Here is a 20,083-nt window from a genome sequence, read left to right on the forward strand (position 1 = left end):
ACAGGGTTGGGAGTAATATATTAGCATGGATAGAGGATTGGCTAAGTAACAGAAAACAGAGAGTCAGGATAAATGGGTCATTTTCAGGTTGACAAACAGTAACTAGTGGGGTGCCACAGGATCTGTGCTGGGGCCTCAACTATTTACAATCTATATTAATGATTTGGATGAAGGGATCGAGTGTAATGTAGCCAACTTTGCTGATGATACAAAGATAGGTGGGAAGGCAAGTTGTGAGGAGGACGCTAAGAATTTGCAAAGGGATATAGATAGGCTAAGTGAGTGGGCAAAAATTTGGCAGATGGATTATAATGTGGGAAAATGTGAGGTTATCCACGTCTGTAGGAAAAAAAGCAAATTATTATTTAAATGGGGAGAGATTACAAAATGCTGTGGTACAGAGGGATCAGCAAGTTCTTGTGCATGAAACACAAAAAGTTAGCATGCAGGTACAGCAAGTAATTAGGAAGGCAAATGGAATGTTGGCCTTTGTTGCAATTGGAATGGAGTGTAAAAGTAGGGAAGTCCTGCTACAGAGCGTTAGTGAGACCACACCTGGAGTACTGCGTAAGTTTTGGTCTCCTTATTTAAGGAGGGATATACTTGCATTGGAGGCAGTTCATAGAATGTTCATGAGGTTGATCGCTGAGATGAGGGGGTTATCTTATGAAACATAGAAACATAGAAAATAGGTGCAGGAGTAGGCCATTCAGCCCTTCGAGCCTGCACCACCATTCAATATGATCATGGCTGATCATGCAACTTAAGTACCGCATTCCTGCTTTCTCTCCATACCCCTTGATCCCTTTAGCCTTAAGGGGCACATCCAACTCCCTCTTGAATATATCCAACAAACTTTCTGTGGTAGAGAATTCCACAGGTTCACAATTCTCTGAGTGAAGAAGTTTCTCCTCATCTTGGTCCTAAATGGCTTACCCCTTATCCTTAGACTGTGACCCCTGGTCCTGGACTTCTCCAAATCGGGAACATTCTTCCTGAATCTAATCTGTCCAATCCTGTCAGAATTTGATATGTTTCTATGAGATCCCCTCTCACTCTTCTAAATTCAAGTGAATATAAGCCTAGTCGATCCAGTCTTTCTTCATATGGCAGTCCTGCCATCCCGGGAATCAGTCTGGTGAACCTTCGCTGCACTCCCTCAATTGCAAGACTGTCCTTCCTCAGAATTAAGAGACCAAAACGGCACACAATATTCAAGGTGTGGCCTCACCAAGGTCCTGTACAACTCTAGTAAGACCTCCCTGCTCCTATACTCAAATCCTCTCGCTATGAAGACCAAATGCCATTTGCCTTCTTCACCGCCTGCTGTACCTGCATCCCAACTTTCAAAGACTGATGTACCATGACACCCAGGTCTCGTTGCACCTCCCCTTTTCCTAATCTGTCACCATTCAGATACTACTCTGCCTTCCTGTTTTTGCCACCAAAGTGGATAACCTCACATTTATCTACATTATACTACACCTGCCATGCATTTGCCCACTCATCTAACCTGTCCAAGTCACCCTGCAGGCTCTTAGCATCCTCCTCGTAGCTCACACTGCCACCCAGCTTCGTGTCAATCTGCAAACTTGGAGATATTACATTCAATTCCTTCATCTAAATCATTAATGTATATTGTAAATAGCTGGGGTCCTAGCACTGAACCTTGCGTTAGCGCACTAATCACTGCCTGCAATTTTGAAAAGGACCCATTTATTCCTACTCTTTGCTTCCTATCTGCCAACCAGTTCTCGATCCACGTCAGTACATTACCCCCAGTATCATGTGCTTTAATTTTGCAACTAATCTCTTGTGTGGGACCTTGTCAAAAGCCCTTTGAACTGATCCAGAGTCTATAGAATGTTGGAAAATGACCACATCCATTGGTTCTCCCTTGTCCACTCTACTAGTTACATCCTCAAAAAATTCTAGAAGATTTGTCAAGCATGATTTCCCTTTCATAAATCCATGCTGACTTGGACTGATCCGGTCACTGCTTTCCAAATCCGCTGCTATTGCATCGTTAATAATTGATTCCAACATTTTCCCCACTCCCAATGTCAAGCTAACTTGTCTATAATTCCCTGTTTTCTATCTCCTTTTTTAAAAAGTGGGGTTACATTAGCTACCCTCCAATCCATAGGAATTGATCTAGAGTCTATAGAATGTTGGAAAATGACCACCAATGCATTCACTATATCTAGGGCCACTTCCTTAAGTACTCTGGGATGCAGACTATCAGACCCTGGGGATTTATTGGCCTTCAATCACATCAATTTTCCTAACACAATTTCCTGACTAATAAGGATTTCCTTCAGTTCCTCCTTCTCGCTAGACCCTCGGTCCCCTAGTATTTCCGGAAGGTTATTTGTGTCTTCCTTAGTGAAGACAGAACCAAAGTATTTGTTCAATTGGTCTGCCATTTCTTTGTTCCCCATTATAAATTTACCTGATTCTGACTGCAAGGAACCTATATTTGTCTTCACTAATCTTTTTCTCTTATATCTATTGAAGCTTTTGCAGTCAGTTTTTATGTTTCCTGCAAGCTTACTCTCATACTCTATTTTCCCCCTCCTAATTAAACCTTTTGTCCTCCTCTGCTGAATTCTAAATTTCTCCCAGTCCTCGGGTTTGCTGCTTTTTCTAATTCATATGCCTCTTCCTTGGATTTAACACTATCCCTAATTTCCCTTGTTAGCCACGGTTGAGCCATCTTCCCTGTTTTATTTTTACACCAGTCAGGGATGTATAATTGTTGAAGTTCATCCATGTGATCTTAAAATGTCTGCCATTGTCTATCCACCGCCAACCCTTTAAGTATCATTCGCCAGTCTATCCTAGCCAATTCACGTCTCATACCATCGAAGTTACCTTTCTTTAAGTTCAGTACCCTAGTCTCTGAATTAACTGTATCACTCTCCACCTTAATGAAGAATTCTACCATCTTATGGTCACTCTTCCCCAAGGGGCCTCGCACAACAAGATTGCTAATTAATCCTCTCTCATTACACAACACCCAGTCTAGGATGGCCAGCTCTCTAGTTGGTTCCTCGACATATTGGCCTAGAAAACCATCCCTTATACACTCCAGGAAATCCTCCTCTACCGTATTGCTACCAGTTTGGTTAGCCCAATCTATATGTAGATTAAAGTCACCCATGATAACTGCTGTACCTTTATTGCACGCATCCCTAATTTCCTGTTTGATGCCATCCCCAACTTCACTACTACTGTTTGGTAGTCTGTACACAGCTCTCATGAGCTTTTCCTGCCCTTTGGTGTTCCGCAGCTCTACCCATACAGATTCCACATCATTCAAGCTAATGTCTTTCCTTACTATTGCGTTAATCTCCATTTTAACCAGTAACGCTATCTCACCTCCTTTTCCTTTCTGCCTATCCTTCCTGAATATTGAATACCCCTGGATGTTGAGTTCCCAGCTTTGGTCACCCTGGAGCCATGTCTCCGTAATCCCAATTACATCATATCCGTTAACAGCTATCTGCGCAGTTAATTCATCCACCTTGTTACGAATGCTCCTTGCATTGAGACACAGAGCCATCAGGCTTGTTTTTTTAACACTCTTTGTCCTTTTAGAATTATAATGTGATGTGGCCCTTTTTGATTTTTGCCCTTGATTTCTCTGCCCTCCACTTTTCCTTATCTCCTTTCTACCTTTTGCATCTGTCCCCATTTAACTTTGCTCTGTCTCCCCGCATAGATTCCCATCCCCCTGCCATATTAGTTTAAATCCTCCCCAACAGCATGAGCAAACACTCCCTCTAGGACATCAGTTCCGGTCCTGTCCAGGTGCAGACCGTCCAATTTGTACTGTCCCACCTCCCCCAGAACCGGTTCCAATGTCCCAGGAATTTGAATCCCTCCCTCTTGCACTATTCATCAAGCCACGTTTTCAACTTAACTATCCTGCTATTCCTACTCTGACTAGCACGTGGCACTGGTTGCACCCCTGAGATTACGATCTTTGAGGTCCTACTTTTTAAATTGACTCCTAGCTCCCTAAATTCAGCTTGTAGGACCTCATCCCGTTTTTTATCGATATCGTTGGTACCTATATGCACCACAACAACTGGCTGTTCACCCTCCCCCTCCAGAATGCCCTGCAGTCGCTCCGAGACATCCTTGACCCTTGCACCAGAAAGGCAACATACCGTCCTGGAGTCTCGATTGCGGCCGCAGAAACGCCTATCTATTCCCCTTACAATAGAATCCCCTACCACTATAGCTCTCCCACTCATCTTCCTGCCCTGCTATGCAGCAGAGCCAGCCATGGTGCCATGAACTTGGCTGCTGCTGCCCTCCCCTGATGAGCCATCTCCCCCAACAGCATCCAAAGTAGTATATCTGTTTTGGAGGGAGATGAAAGCAGGGGACCCCTGCACTACCTTCCTCCCACTGCTCTGCCGGATGGCCACCCATTCCCTATCTGCCTTTGTAACCTTTACCTGTGGTGTGACCAACTCACTAAACGTGCTATTCACGACATCCTCAGCATCGCGGATGTTCCAGACTGAATCCATGCGCAACTCCAGTGCCGCAATGTGGTCTGTCAGGAGCTGCAGCTGGATACACTTCCTGCACACATAGTCATCAGAGACACTGGAAGCGTCCCTGATTTCCCACATAGCACAGGAGGAGCATGACATGGGTCTGGGCTCTCCTACCATGACTTAACCCTTAAATTAACTTAATTTGGCAACAATGCCAAAAGTTTCCTACTGATAAGAAAAGAAAAAGAAAAAGGAAAAGATAAAATTCTCACCAAACCACCAGCCAATCACTTACCCGCTTGGCTGTGACGTCACAGTTCGATTTTGAATTAAAAAAAAATCTTTTGTCCCTGCACCAGCTGGCTCCTCCGACTCTAGGGTTCCCTTTTATGTGCCTCTCGACCCTGCCACTCCTGCTCCTGTGGCTCCTCCAACTCTCGGGCCCCTTTTATGGGCCTCTCGACCCTGCCGCTCCTGCTCCTGTGGCTCCTCCGACTCTCGGGCCCCTTTTATGAAGAAAGGTTGAGCAGATTGGGCCTATACTCATTGAAGTTTAGAAGAATGAGAGGTTATCTTATTTGAAATGTATAAGATTAATAGATTGTTGATTTTGAGGGGCTGAGTTTAGAACTTGGGAAAATAAAATGGGAAATATTTAAAACTGTTCAACAGAGTGCAGGAACAATATATCCCACTCAACGGAAAAAACAAACTAATCACAAATGAGACTCCATAAGGGAACAACTGAGGGTAAGGAAAGAGGCATATATTAAGTACATAGTCAGCAGGGGAGTGCATGATGAGAGAATACGAAGAGATTAGGAGAGAAGTCAAAAAAACAATTGGGAATCAAAGTGGAACTATGACATTACATTATGAAGGAACCTAAAACAAAATAGTAATATATTTTACAGGCACATCAAGAAAAAAGGAAGGGTGGGATAGGAATAGGGACATTATGGAACAGACAGGATAATACCACAGACAATAAGAGAGAGATGGCAGAAATATTGAATAATTATTTTGCTTCAGTATTTACCAAGGAAATAGAACAGGTAGACATCACATTGGATGATGAGATTAGTAATGAGATAATTGCATTTAAAATTAGAAGAGTGGATATATTAAATAAACTAATCAAACTCAAAGGGGATAAAACCCCTGGTCTGGATGGATTGCAGTCACACATTTTAAAAGAATCTAGGATTGAGATAGCAGAAGCATTAATACACATATTTAATAATTCATTAGAAACAGGTGTAGAGCCAGATGTCTGGCAGATAGCTCGGTAATACAGGTAGAGCATCTGAAATCCGAAGTTCCGAAATTCGGAATGTTCCGAAATCCGGACGTCACGCTGATCTGTGGCGGGATCGTCCGAAATCTGGAAAATGTTCTGAAATCGGACATTTTTAAAAACGGCGATAGCGGTACTTTTTCTCCAAAAATACCACAAATCACTATGCTACTATTTAGATGCCCAGCAGTAAAAATGAGCGGAAGCCGCGGTCCTTGCCAACTTTAGTCCGAGGTCGATTACTGCTGTGAGGTGGGCCTAGGGAGGGGGGAAAACACCCCCAAAAAATGCCAAAAAATTAAAAAAATAAAAAAACATTTAGAAGACCCATTTCTAGCGAATTGCTGCAAAATAATTAAAAAATGAAAACTTTAACTTACCTTCTTTGCAGGGCTTCATACCTATCCTGCTGTCCCAATGGCAGCAACACAGGTTTTTCCTGGGCGGTTCTGGATTCGGGACGTCGGAAAACGTTCCGAAATCCGGAATGGCCTCGGTCCAGAGGTTTCTGGATTTCAGACGCTCTACCTGTACCTATATTCAAGAAGGGGAATAGACTATGTCCAGGGAATTATAGACCAGTGAGCTTAACATCGGTGGTAGGAAAAAAAATGGAATACTGCTAAAGGAGAAAATAGAAGAACAGCTAGATACCAAAAATATAATAATGAATAGTCAGCATGGATTTCAAAAGGGAAAGTCTTGTTTGACCAACCTCATTGAATTTTTTGAAGAGGTAACAGGGAGAGTACATGATGGTAATGCAGTAGATGTAATTTATCTAGTTTTTCAAAAGGCCTTCGATAAGGTACCTCATAATAGACTGATGAACAAAGTCAGAGAATGCGGAATCAGGAGACAAGTAGCAGAGTGGATAGCTCGCTGGCTTCAAGACAGAAAGCAGAGAGAAGGGGAAAAACGTAGCTATTCACAGTGGCAGAAGGGGGGTCGTGGTGTTCCACAAGGATCAGTGCTGGGACCACTGTTGTTCACACTTTACATTAACGATTTAGACTTTGAAATCAAAAACACAATTTCTAAATTTGCAGAGAAACCAAATTGGAGGGACTAGTCAATACTGAGGAGAACTGCATCCAATTACAAGAGGACATTAATAAACTTGCAGAATGGGCATATAATTGTAAAATTAAGTTGAACACAGATAAATGTGAGGTAGTACATTTTGGTAGTAAGAATATTGTTTATTACTTGGTGGGTGCGAGTCAAGGTGGGGTAGAGGAACAAAGGGATCTCAGTGGAAATACACAAATCACTAAAAGTTGCGACACAGGTTAGCAAGGCCATAAAAATGCAAACCAAGCACATTTATAGGGGGATAGAATTGAAAAGTAGGGAAGTTATGCTAGGGGAACCTGTATTGAACCTTGGTTCGACCACATTTAGAGTACTGTGTACAGTTCTGGTCATCATGTTATAAAAATGATATAGAGGCGCTGGAGAGGGTGCAGAGAAGATTTACAAGGATGATACCAGAAATGCAAGTGTATACGTATCAGGAAAGGATGAACAGGCTGGGTCTCTTTTCTCTTGAAAAAAGAAGGCTGAGAGGTGACCTATTAGAGGTCTTTAAAATTATGAAAGATTTTGATAGAGTGGATACAGAGAGAATGTTTCCACTTGTAGGGAAGAGAATAACTAGAGACCATCAATATAAAATAGTCATCAAGAAATCCAATAGGGAATTCAGACGAAAGTTCTTTACCCATAGAGTGGTGAAACTGTGGAACTTGCTACCACAGGAAGTGGTCGAAGCGAATAGTATCGATGCATTTAAGGGGAGGCTAGACAAGCATATGAGGGAGAATGGAATAGAGGGTTATGCTGATAGATTTAGATGAGGAAAGACAAGAGGAGGCTCGAATGGAGCATAAACACTGGTGTGGACTAGTTGGGTTGAATGGCCTGTTTCTGTGGCGTATATCCTATGTAGATTTGGAGCTAAAGGAGTGATCAGTGAGAATGAGGCTGAGTTATATCAAACCGTGGTAGGTCTGGAAGTGAGGGAGAGGCTAGCAGCAGATAGTGGTTGAGGTTGTGGCCCATGAAATAGTAATGGCAGATGAAATAGGAGGGAACATTCTAACTGTAGTATCTGATTAATCATTGATTCTTAAAGCTTATTTTGGCAGCAATCAACAGTAGAAACACTAAACCAAGCAGAAATATCAGACATGATCCTATAGAAACAAAAACATTTTGGGCTGAAAATTGCGGTTGGAGGTTTTCTTCGTACAAATGCCTCTGACCCGAAAAAAATCTACGAACTACCTGTGTTTCCCGGAGGAACGTAGGATTCCGGTCTGAGGCCTTCATTCGCTGCACAGCGCACTGAAAGATGTTTTCCACGTACGAACGCAACTGTTGGAATCACATGGGCCTGGACCACCAATCACTATCTAGTATTCTCATTGATAAAAATGGGAGCTCTGTTTGTACGGGCTCTCATTATTATCAATTAGAATAAACCCATAAAACACCGAAACACATCACAATAAATAAAAAAAAAAACACCTCACATATTTAAAATTAATTGAAATTAAATGTAATTAAATGTTTTAGAAAAAAAAATATTTTTTGGAAATTTTTTAAAATGTGTTTTAATAGGGTTAAAAATAAACTTACCTTAATGGACAGGATTTTTAATAAAAAAATGAGTGATTAAATTGAAATTTTCTATGCTTTAAAAGTGTTACGCTGGTATAAGTAAGCTATACACCTGCTTTTACCAGGCGTAAAAAATAGCTCAAATCTCTCCCGCGTGGATGTCCTTCTCCCAGGGATGCGTAGAATCTCTCTAAAGAAATTTTGACAGATCGGTAAAGCCGGTTCTAGGCGCACCGAGAATCGGGCTTTTGCGAGGCCTCGTCGGGTGCATGCGCACTTCGTACCGACCCAGCGAGGCTGCAATTTTCGGCCGATTAATTCTATAGATTTTTGATTAGTACTAGGGTAACATAAACAATATCTTCAATCTGCATATATCAAAAATAGTGCAAATAATGAAAAACCAAGCAATCAGATTCACAAACATTTGAATTGTTTATGAAATTGGGAATTTTGTGGCAGATGTACTTTGATGTAGATCATCATCATCATAGGCAGTCCCTCGTAACGAGGATGACTTGCTTCCACGCTAAAAAAGGATGAGTTCACAGGTGTTCCAATGAAGGACCTAATATTCCAGGTCCTGAACTACATCCTGTAGGGTGGAAGATGCCTGTGAGTGGATTTTTTTAATGTGGGGTGGCCGTTGCACACCAGCCACCACACGGGTTAGCCACCACACGGGTTTGACAGAGCTAGGTCTTGGTACAGTGGCAAGGGTTATCCAAGACGACTGGAGAGCTGCTCTGCTGCACGGATCTAGTGTGCACACATATCGCAGTGTGGGCTGGCCCGTGCTGCCCCTGGGACTACGCCTCTTTAGGCCCCGATCACATCCCTCTACAGCCTCTCGCCGCTTCTGCTGTATCTGCCCACGCTGCAATCAGCGACCTGGACCTTGATGACATCCCTCTTCGCGCCATTGCCCTCCTGCACCAACTCGCGCTGTATCTTGCAGTGGTATGCCGCCACGCTGCTCATGGCCGCCGCTCGCCACTCACCCTATGGCCCCAACCTGCCGCTAATGGGCCACAAAAGGAGCGGTGAGCGGCGGCTATAGGCAGCATGGCGGTCCCGACCTGCGACAAGGTAAACACAATTATTGACAAACATAAGATTTGGGATATAAAATCAGTCAGTAGGGAGTAGAGTGTGAAAGGCGTCGCTAAAATCTCCACGGATGCCAGAAGGTATCAGAAACCTGCCTTGTGTCAGCTGTGACTCAGTGGGCAGCACCCCCGCCTCAGAGTCAGAAGGATGTAGATAGATATAATGTGTTTGTAAACAATAATCAATTGAGAAAGTATCACTTAGAAATTACTGTTGCTGTTTAATTTAAATGGGTGAATGCTTAAAATTGTGATAAAGGCATTTCATATGATTGTGCTGTTTTTCTTCTAATATTGTCACATGTACTTTCTAGGCTTATGTATTCAATACAGTCACACTGTGTATTGATCAAGAAAGAGATGTTAGGGTTAATGTGAATCAATCTCTGAAATCTGCTTGGCTGCTGTGAAAATGAGGTAATGTATTGGGTTGAAATAATAGCAGGATGGTGTCAAAATCGTACAGTTATATTATTACTGTATAAGTCGTTGGTCATACATCGGGGTGCCCTACATAGTTCTGGGCACTAAATCATGACAAGAATATTATTGGCTTGAGAGATTAGAGTCAAGCAACAAAGATAATTCTCAATATCAGGAATTGAAGTTATGAGGGAAAGAGTTGTTTTTGAAACAAGCATGTTTCAAGATATGAAGGGAATTGACAAAATTGATCCAGGCAACTTGTTTACTAGGGGACGGAGTTTAATAAGCAGGAAATTGGGAGTAAGACAGACAGTCAAACAGAACACTTTTATCCACTGCAGCATAGCTGGACATGTACCAGCAGTCACAGAGCATGTTCATGTCTACTGTGAGATTTGCTTTGATTTATTATCTTACACTATTTCTCTCTTTTACAGTAGACTTTCATAACATCATTGAGCACTGATTATAATCTATAGAAAATCCAATAATCTCAGTTACAAGTGATTTTGTGAAAAATTTGACTTGTTTTTCAATTGGGTTTGCGTGTATTTGGTACTAAGATGAGTTTTCTAACATTTGAATAATGTCAACTGTATGAAAAATATAATGTTGTTTATATCTTTTAAGATGGAGGAGGCCGTGGAGAATGAGAAAAAATCATTTGATTCACTCCGCGATTATTCTGATGGAAAACGTATTACTAGTCTACAACCTTATTTGCTTCCAGTGTAAGTACAGCTACTCATTATGAACTATGAGGGTTAAGACTGCTTCAATTCACTTACTTGAACCTAACGCTGTTTGTTTTTTTAATATTATGCGATACTTTATTGACTTTGCACTGCTGCAAATGAACTTTGCTCTCAGTACTGCGTATCGGAAATTCGAATTGTACAATGGAGCTGATTTTTCAACTCAGTTAAGATGATGGTTAGAAACTTGTGCACAACATGCGAGTGAATTTCTGATCACTGATTTTGGTGGACGAGGCTCCCCGTCATCAGTGAAAAGTCAGAAAATTGCTCCTGATACTTGTATATATTGCAATGTTCAGATAGACGCTTAATAAAATTATTCAAATGGTAGCCTCGCTGCTGGCTCAGGGCGTACAGTAAGATGTAAATATATCCATATCAAGATGTTTCATTAAGTGAAAACCAGTGGTTAAAATTTAATTTGCATTTGGATACCAGTAAGCAGGGTGTTCTTCCTGGCCGGAGCGCAATATGCAGAAAGTAGTCTCGTTTGTATCTGTTCGCCTTGCATTACTCCAAACAGGTACCAGTTTCAGAACAGCACCTCTGATATAATAATACTGTTAGACTGCTGACACGACCAAGACCCCTGCTGTGGTCAGTTGTTTGTTTTCAACTCATAAACTGTGATTCTAAGTGAATGCTGGTATTACAGGAATAAAACTATTGTTTATTCTTATGTATAAGATGACCCATGTACAAGTATAGGGTTCTGCCTAATCACTTGGCTCCAGATGACATCACAGCATTAATCCAGACATGAATAGAAGAGCTGAATGCCAGAGGAGAGGCGACAGTAGCTGCTCTCGACATCCAGGCAGCATTGAACCAAATATTGCCCAGGAGCCATAACAAAACTCATCATTTGTGGAGTAGGGTCAAAAGAAAAACCTCCAATAGGCAGAATCGCATCTGACACGAAGGAAGATAGTTGTAGTTGTTGGAGGACAGTCATCATGATCCTAGGACATCACTGCAGGACTTCCTCAGGGAAGCATCCTTGGCCCAACCATCTTCAGCTGCTTCAGCAATGACCTTTGATTTATTATAAAGCCAGGACTGGGTCTGATCACTGATGATTCCACAGGATTCAGCTCTATTGACAACTCCTCAAATAATGAAGCAACCTAGAACAGGACCTGTATAATATCCAGACTTGGGCTGACAAGTGACAAGTAACATTCATGCCATATGAGTGCCAGGCAATGACCATCTTAAACGCAAGAAATCCCAGCCACCTCTGCTTGAGATAATTGCACCACCATCGCAAATGTTATATATGCAGACTATAGATATACTCTCTGTTGTCACTGTATAGTTGCATAAGATGGAGACTTGTTACCTGATGTACTATCAATAAGGTTTACACGATGTATGCACTATGCTGGCACCACTAGAGGCTGCAACTGGTGGAGACTGGGGTTTCCTGCCTCTGTGGCAGAGGCTGTCCACCAGAGGGCATTGCGGTGGGAGACCTGAGGGTTATCTGCATAGGTGTGCAGGGCCCAGTATAAAAGGCTGCCCACCATGCTTGTGCCTCGCTCTGGAGTTACGAATAAAGGAACAAGGTCACTACAGTTTGAGTACAACACATTGCCTCGTGGGGTCATTCATAAGTACATTACAGACTTAACAACTGGTGACGAGAATACAGACTTTCACGTGATTATAGCTATCTTTAGCACACTAAAAGACTTTGCAGAGGGTGATGATTGGGATGCTTTCACAGAAAGGCTCGAGCAATATTTTGTGGTAAATGACCTGGCAGGGGAGATGGACACATTGGTGGAGAAACGCAAGACTATACTGCTGACCAGTTGTGGGCCCAGTATAGCTTTGCGATTACTGTCTTGGACACGACCATCTAGTAAGAAGCTGTCCCGACCTGTACTGTTATAACTGTGGCGAATCTGGAAACGATGCTCAGAACTGCAAGGCAGAGAATTGTGCGGTTTGTCACAAAGGCCCCACCCGCTGTGAGTGTGAGGCAGATGGAAGCCACTTGAGTGATGGGGAGATGGGAGAGGAAGCAGGAGGTGTGAGTGGAGTGGTGGAGGACACAGCCGCCGAAGGGAATGAGGAAAGAGCGCAAGAAGAGGCAGAAAATTGCGGAGCAGAAAACATGGTGGAAAACACACCAAGTATGGTGGATAAAGTCAAATTCAGTGGAGGACATCATGGGTCAAAGACAGAGTCGAGCCATAATATGGCTCGTCTCTCCCTAAAGAATCAGGTGTCCATGGGGGGAACGGAGGCGCGAGCAGGGTGCGGGGTAAGTGGAAGTACTCCAAAGAAAGATGGGGAGTCGTACATCTCTGGGAGCAGGAGGGGGCAGGACAAGGAGAGGATGCAAGAGGCAGGAGTCTTAAAGGGGCAGCAGGATGGGAGCGCGGAGACAAAGACGCCAAAAGAGAGCAAGGTGGGTGGAGACGCGCCATTGTCACAGAGGGAGAAGAAATGGGGAGCAAGGGTCAGCGATGGAGGTAAGGCCGAAGAGAGTGGCACTGTTGGAAAAACCATGTTAGCAAAAAGTGAGATTATGTATCTGATGGGAAACAGGGACGGGAGATTACAGAAGAGCTTGAGAGTGAGGAGTCAGAGGAGGATGGAGACATGGAATTGGGGGTGGGGTGGCATCATGTGGAAAGGGAAAGATTAGTGGGGGACAGCAGGACGAAGAAGGAGCAGCTCCGCGGCCTAAATTTGATGTAAGGAAGAGACTGAAACTGCAGTGGAAGTTCAAACAGGAGGTGAAAAAGAGCCGGAGGCTGCAGGAGAAAGCAACAGCTGCCCAAAAAGTTTGGAAGCAGCATGAGAGGAGGGAAGGGCCAGAGATTAAATGATGGATAGATTATCAGGCATACTTCTTTTATTAAGAGCAATGATTACATTGGTCTTGATCAATATGAATAGATTGAGGGGGAGAAGAAATTGCAGCAGATATTGCAGTGTTTTAAAGGCATGTTGTGTCTGCAAGAAATCTTTAGGATGAAGATATCCTAGAAAGAGTTTGGTAAGGAGAAACATAGAAACATAGAAAATAGGTGCAGGAGTATGCCATTCATCCCTTCGAGCCTGCATTGCCATTGAATGAGTTCATGGTTGAACATGCAACTTCAGTACCCCATTCCTGCTTTCTCACCATACCCCTTGGTCCCCCTAGTAGTAAGGACTACATCTAACTCCTTTTTGAATACATTTAGTGAATTGGCCTCAACAACGTTCTATGGTAGAGAATTCCACAGGTTCACCACTCTCTGGGTGAAGAAGTTTCTCCTCATCTCGGTCCTAAATGGCTTACCCCTTATCCTTAGACTGTGACCCCTGGTTCTGGACTTCCCCAACATTGGGAACATTCTTCCTGCATCTAACCTGTCTAAACCCGTCAGAATTTTAAATGTTTCTATGAGATCCCCTCTCATTCTTCTGAACTCCAGTGAATACAAGCCCAGTTGATTCAGTCTTTCTTGATATGTCAGTCCCGCCATCCCGGGAATCAGTCTGGTGAAGCTTCACTGCACTCCCTCAATAGCAAGAATGTCCTTCCTCAAGTTAGGAGACCAAAACTGTACACAATACTCCAGGTGTGGCCTCACCAAGGCACTGCACAACTGTAATAACACCTCCCTGCCCCGGAACTCAAATCCCCTCGCTATAAGGCCAACATGCCATTTGCTTTTTTAACCGCCTGCTGTACCTGCATGCCAACCTTCAATGACTGATGCTGATGTACCATGACTCGTTGCACCTCCCCTTTTCCTAATCTGTCACCATTCAGATAATAGTCTGTCTCTCTGTTTTTACCACCAAAGTGGATAACCTCACATTTATCCACATTATACTTCATCTGCCATGCATTTGCCCACTCACCTAACCTGTCCAAGTCACTCTGCAGCCTCATAGCATCCTCCTCGCAGCTCACGCTGCCGCCCAACTTAGTGTCATCCGCAAATTTGGAGATACTACATTTAATCCCCTCGTCTAAATCATTAATGTACAATGTAAACAGCTGGGGCCCCAGCACAGAACCTTGCGGTACCCCACTAGTCACTGCCTGCCATTCTGAAAAGTATCCATTTACTCCTACTCTTTGCTTCCTATCTACCAACCAGTTCTCAATCCACGTCAGCACACTACCCCCAATCCCAAGTGCTTTAACTTTGCACATTAATCTCTTGTGTGGGACCTTGTCGAAAGCCTTCTGAAAGTCCAAATACACCACATCAACTGGTTCTCCCTTGTCCCCTCTACTGGAAGCATCCTCAAAAAATTCCAGAAGATTTGTCAAGCATGATTTCCCTTTCACAAATCCATACTGACTTGGACCTATCATGTCACCTCTTTCCAAATGCGCTGCTATGACATCCTTAATAATTGATTCCATCATTTTACCCACTACCGATGTCAAGCTGACCAGTCTATAATTCCCTGTTTTCTCTCTCCCTCCTTTTTAAAAAAGTGGGGTTACATTGGCTACCCTCCACTCCATAGGAACTGATCCAGAGTCTATGGAATGTTGGAAAATGACTGTCAATGCATCCGCTATTTCCAAGGCCACCTCCTTAAGTACTCTGGGATGCAGTCCATCAGGCCCTGGGGATTTATCGGCCTTCAATCCCATCAATTTCCCCAACACAATTTCCCGACTAATAAGGATTTCCCTCAGTTCCTCCTTCTTACTAGACCCTCTGACCCCTTTTATATCCGGAAGGTTGTTTGTGTCCTCCTTAGTGAATACCGAACCAAAGTACTTGTTCAATTGGTCTGCCATTTCTTTGTTCCCCGTTATGACTTCCCCTGATTCTGACTGCAGGGGACCTATGTTTTCTTTACTAACCTTTTTCTCTTTACATAACCAAATAAGCTTTTGCAATCCGTTTTAATGTTCCCTGCAAGCTTCCTCTTGTACTCTATTTTCCCTGCACTAATCAAACCCTTTGTCCTCCTTTGCTGAGTTCTAAATTTCTCCCAGTCCCTGCTATTTCTGGCCAATTTGTATGCCACTTCTTTGGCTTTAATACTATCCCTGATTTCCCTTGAAAGCCACGATTGAGCCACCTTCCCTTGTTTATTTTTACGCCAGACAGGGATGTACAATTGTTGTAGTTCATCCATGCGGTCTCTAAATGTCTGCAATTGCCCATCCACTGTCAACCCCTTAAGTATCATTCACCAATCTATCCGAGCCAATTCACGCCTCATACCTTCAAAGTTACCCTTCTTTAAGTTCTGGACCATGGTCTCTGAATTAACTGTTTCATTCTCCATCCTAATGTAGAATTCCACCATATTATGGTCACTCTTCCCCAAGGGACCTCGCACAACGAGATTGCTAATTAATCCTCTCTCATTACACAACACCCAGTCTAAGATGGCCTCCCCCCGAGTTGGTTCCTCAACATATTGGTTTAGAAAACCATCCCTTATGCACTCCAGGAAATCCTCCTCCACCATATTGCTTCCAGTTTGGTTAGCCCAATCTATATGCATATTAAAGTCACCCATGATAACTGCTGCACCTTTATTGCATGCACCCCTAATTTCCTGTTTGATGCCCTCCCCAACATCACTACTACTGTTTGGAGGTCTGTACACAACTCCCACTAACGTTTTTTGCCCTTTAGTGTTCTGCAGCTCTACCCATATAGATTCCACATCATCCAAGCTAATGTCCTTCCTAACTATTGAATTAATCTCCTCTTTAACCAGCAATGCTACCCCACCTCCTTTTCCTTTTATTCTATCCTTCCTGAATGTTGAATACCCTTGGATGTTGAGTTCCCAGCCCTGATCATCCTGGAGCCACGTCTCTGTAATCCCAATCACATCATATCTGTTAATATCTATTTGCACAGTTAATTGATCCACCTTATTATGGATACTCCTTGCCTTAAGACATAGAGCCTTCAGGCTTGTATTTTTAACACACCTTGCCTCTTTAGAATTTTGCTGTAATGTGGCCCTTTTTGTTTTTTGCCTTGGGATTCTCTGCCCTCCACTTTTACTATTCTCCCCCCTTTCTATTTTTTGCCTCTGCCTCCCTTTTATTTCCCTCTGCCTCCCTGCATAGGATCCCATCCCCCTGCCATATTAGTTTAACTCCTCCCCAACAGCACTGCAAACACTCCCCCTAGGACATTGGTCCCGGTCCTGCCCAGGTGTAGACCGTCCGGTTTGTACTGGTCCCACCTCCCCCAGAACCGGGTTTGCAAGTTGTGCAAACAATAACTGTAGAGGGATGGCTGCATTAGTGAGTTCGTTCATAAACCATAAAAGAGAATGTTGCCTTGGTGGACAAGGACACTGAGGGGAGATTTTTACAGCTGAAGGTAAAAATGGAGGAATTTAATTGTGATCTCTTTAATATCTAATGATCATTGCAAGTGGCGTGAGTTTTTTCAGTGGTTATTCGCAGAAGAGGCAGAGGCGGAAAATCCTTGTATAATGGGGGATTTTAATGTATTTTTTATCTCGGATGGACATTTCAGCCCAAATGACCTTAAGGATGATAACTCTAGAGGGATGATTATAAAAATGATGGCAAATTTAAATTTGAGAGACTTATGGAGGGATCGGAACCCCATAAAAAGGGAATTCTCCAGAAGAGGTCGGGTGAGTGATGTTTTAAAACAGAGCCGAATAGATTTTGTGTTAATGCGGGAAGGGTTCAGTTCTGAGGTGATGGAGATTTATTATAAAAATGTCACTTGGCTTTGCTTCTTATAATTAAGAACAGCAGAGTTAAGATCGGGCCAGGGGTGTGGATTTTAAACAATCAGTACCTGAAAGAAATTGTTTATAAAGAAAGGATTTTAAATATAATAAAGAATACTCAGAAGGAACCTTTATTCTTGAAAGAAAAAAGAGTTTGGTGGGACAATTTCAAATATGAGGTAAAAGTTTTTTCTGTACATTATGGGAAAGAAAGGGCAACTGCTAACTGGCGTCGAGAAGAGAATATAAACAGAAGCTTTACAGATCTCTGTAAAGCACTTGATGGAGGGGATAAGGGAGCAGAGAATAATTGGGTGGTTTTAAAGGAAGAGTGGGAATTATTACAAGTTGAAAAATGAAAGGGGGCTATTCTCCGTGCAAAGGCTAAAGGGAGGGAGAAAGATCATTAGATATTTTCTGGAGCAAAAGAAGTTGCGACAATGTTTATCATTAATTGGAGATTTGAAGGTTGGGGAAAAGATCATTAATGAAAGTGGGCAGATCATGGAGACGGCTGGTAGCTTTTATCAAGAGTTGTATACAGAAGAAGACATTTCTAAATTTGCAATGGAGAAAGTAAGTGCTATCATTGAAGAGGGTTTAAAGGACAATGGGAAGCATGTGTGACAAAGTACCAATAAGTGGAATGAAGGGTGGGGGGCGGGGAGGGGGGAGGGGGGGGGGTGGGCGGAAGCCCAGGGTCCAATGGACAATATGCAACATCTATGAAGAATTTTTAGAGCTTTTAAATCCATTGGTCTTAGAGATTTTTAAGGAGATTAAAACTGAGGGAAGTCTGGTCCCATCTATGTGTAGAGGTATCATAAGCTTAGCTTATAAAAATCAAGGGGATAGAAGGGATCTGAAGAATTGGAGCCCATCACACTATTAAATGTGGATTATAAGATCTTCACAAGGGTTATGGCAAATCGTATGAAGGAGGTGATGCCGCAGATAGTTTTGCCCTTTCAGTCCTATGGAGTCGTAGGCTGGGACATAACAGACTCTGTGGTCTCAATCTGAGAAAGTGGGAGGGAAGCTTATGTGCTAAAGATAGATCCAGAAAAAGCCTTTGATACAGTCTCTCTTAAGTTTTTATTGATGGTTTTGGAAGCATTTGGTTTCGGGAAAAATTTTATTGAGTGGATAAGGATTTTTTATTCAAACATATTTAGCTGTATTAAATTTAATTTTTTAAAATCCAAATATTTTCCAAACAGAGATCAGTGAGACAGGGTTGTCCCCTGTCTCCATTGTTGTACACATTGATAGCAGAACCTTTAGGTTACATGATACGAAAGGAACAAGGTGTAGTCAGGATTGCCGTTCCCAGTTCTGGGCAGGTGTCGTTGATACACCAATATGTAGATGACACACCCATTATGTTGAGAGATGGGGAGTCAGTGAGGAAAGCTATGGGAGTAGTGGAGGAGTATTGTAGAGCTTCAGGTGCCAGTGTGAATGGGCCCAAGTTTCGAGCCGTGCCTAGAACGGCGCAGTCCCGACCTGGACACCCGTTTTTCGCACCACAAAGTGCACCTAAAAAAACCCTCCAGATTCTCCACCTCCCTGCAGGTCTTCTGGCCCTCGGCGCAGCGCAGCAGGAGCTGTATGGGGCGGAGCCAGGTCCCTGCGCTGAAAACAGTGCCGGGACCTCTGCACATACGCGCTACAGTGGGGCCCGAAGCACGCAGCCCCTAGCCCTGGCCGAATGGCCTCACTGGGGCTGCGTGCATAAGGCTCCTCCCACGGCCAGCTCCTGCTTCCCGACCCGACTCAACTCGACTCCCGCCTCCAGACCGGACCCGACACTGACCTGACTCCGCCCCCCCTGTCCCGTCCGCCTCCGGACCCGACCCGACTCCCGCTTCCCCTCCCCCTGCCTCCGGACCCGACCCGACTCCCGCTTCTCCCCGACCCGACCCGACTCCCGCTTCCTCCCCGCCGCCCCCGGACCGGACTCGATCCGACTCCCGCTCCCCCGGACTGGATTTGACCTGACCTCCTCCCCCCGACCTGACCTCCTACTCCCTCCCTCCACCCGACCCAAACCGAACCGACCTCCCTCCCACCACCCCCCCGACCCAACCCAACGCCACCTACCTGTAAATCTGGTGCTGGGGACGGGCCCTGCCCGAAGTCTCGGGCCCGGCCCGTTCAGCCTCCCTCCCCATTTTCCTTCCCCCGCCCCCCATCTCCTCCTCCCCCCTCCATCTCCTTTCCCCCTTCCATCTCCTTTCCCCCCTCCATCTCCTTTCCCCCCTCCATCTCCTTTCCCCCCCATCTCCTTCCCCCCCTCCATCTCCTTTCCCCCCCATCTCCTTCCCCCCCCTTCTCCTTCCCCCCCATCTCCTTTCCCCCCCATCTCCTTTCCCCCCATCTCCTTTCCCCCCCATCTCCTTTCCCCCCCATCTCCTTTCCCCCCCATCTCCTTTCCCCCCCCATCTCCTTCCCCCCCCATGTCCTTCCCCGCCCCCTTCTCCTTTCTCCCCCTTCATCCCTTTATCCCCTTCTCCCCCCCTCCCCCTTCTCCTCCCCCTTCTCCCCCCTCCCCCTTCTCCCCCATCCCTCCCTCTGCTCCCCCCCTCTCTCCCTCTACCCCCCTCCTCCCCCTCCCCTCGCTGTCAGAAACACAGACAC

At 44.2% G+C, this 20,083-nt stretch overlaps 1 protein-coding gene across 1 annotated transcript in view; it reads left to right on the forward strand.

Annotated features, from left to right (window-relative positions):
* LOC139255775 (uncharacterized) overlaps nucleotides 1–20,083 on the forward strand; it is a gene marked incomplete at its 3' end in the record, with an annotated part of 142,043 nt that overhangs the window by 77,636 nt on the left and 44,324 nt on the right. The window contains exon 7 of the mRNA XM_070873987.1: nucleotides 10,602–10,702. Coding sequence (XP_070730088.1) covers nucleotides 10,602–10,702 — 101 coding nt within the window. The remainder of the gene's footprint in view (nucleotides 1–10,601; nucleotides 10,703–20,083) is intronic.

This window comes from Pristiophorus japonicus, unplaced genomic scaffold (assembly GCF_044704955.1).
Source record: "Pristiophorus japonicus isolate sPriJap1 unplaced genomic scaffold, sPriJap1.hap1 HAP1_SCAFFOLD_627, whole genome shotgun sequence".
NCBI classification, from domain to species: Eukaryota; Metazoa; Chordata; class Chondrichthyes; family Pristiophoridae; genus Pristiophorus; species Pristiophorus japonicus.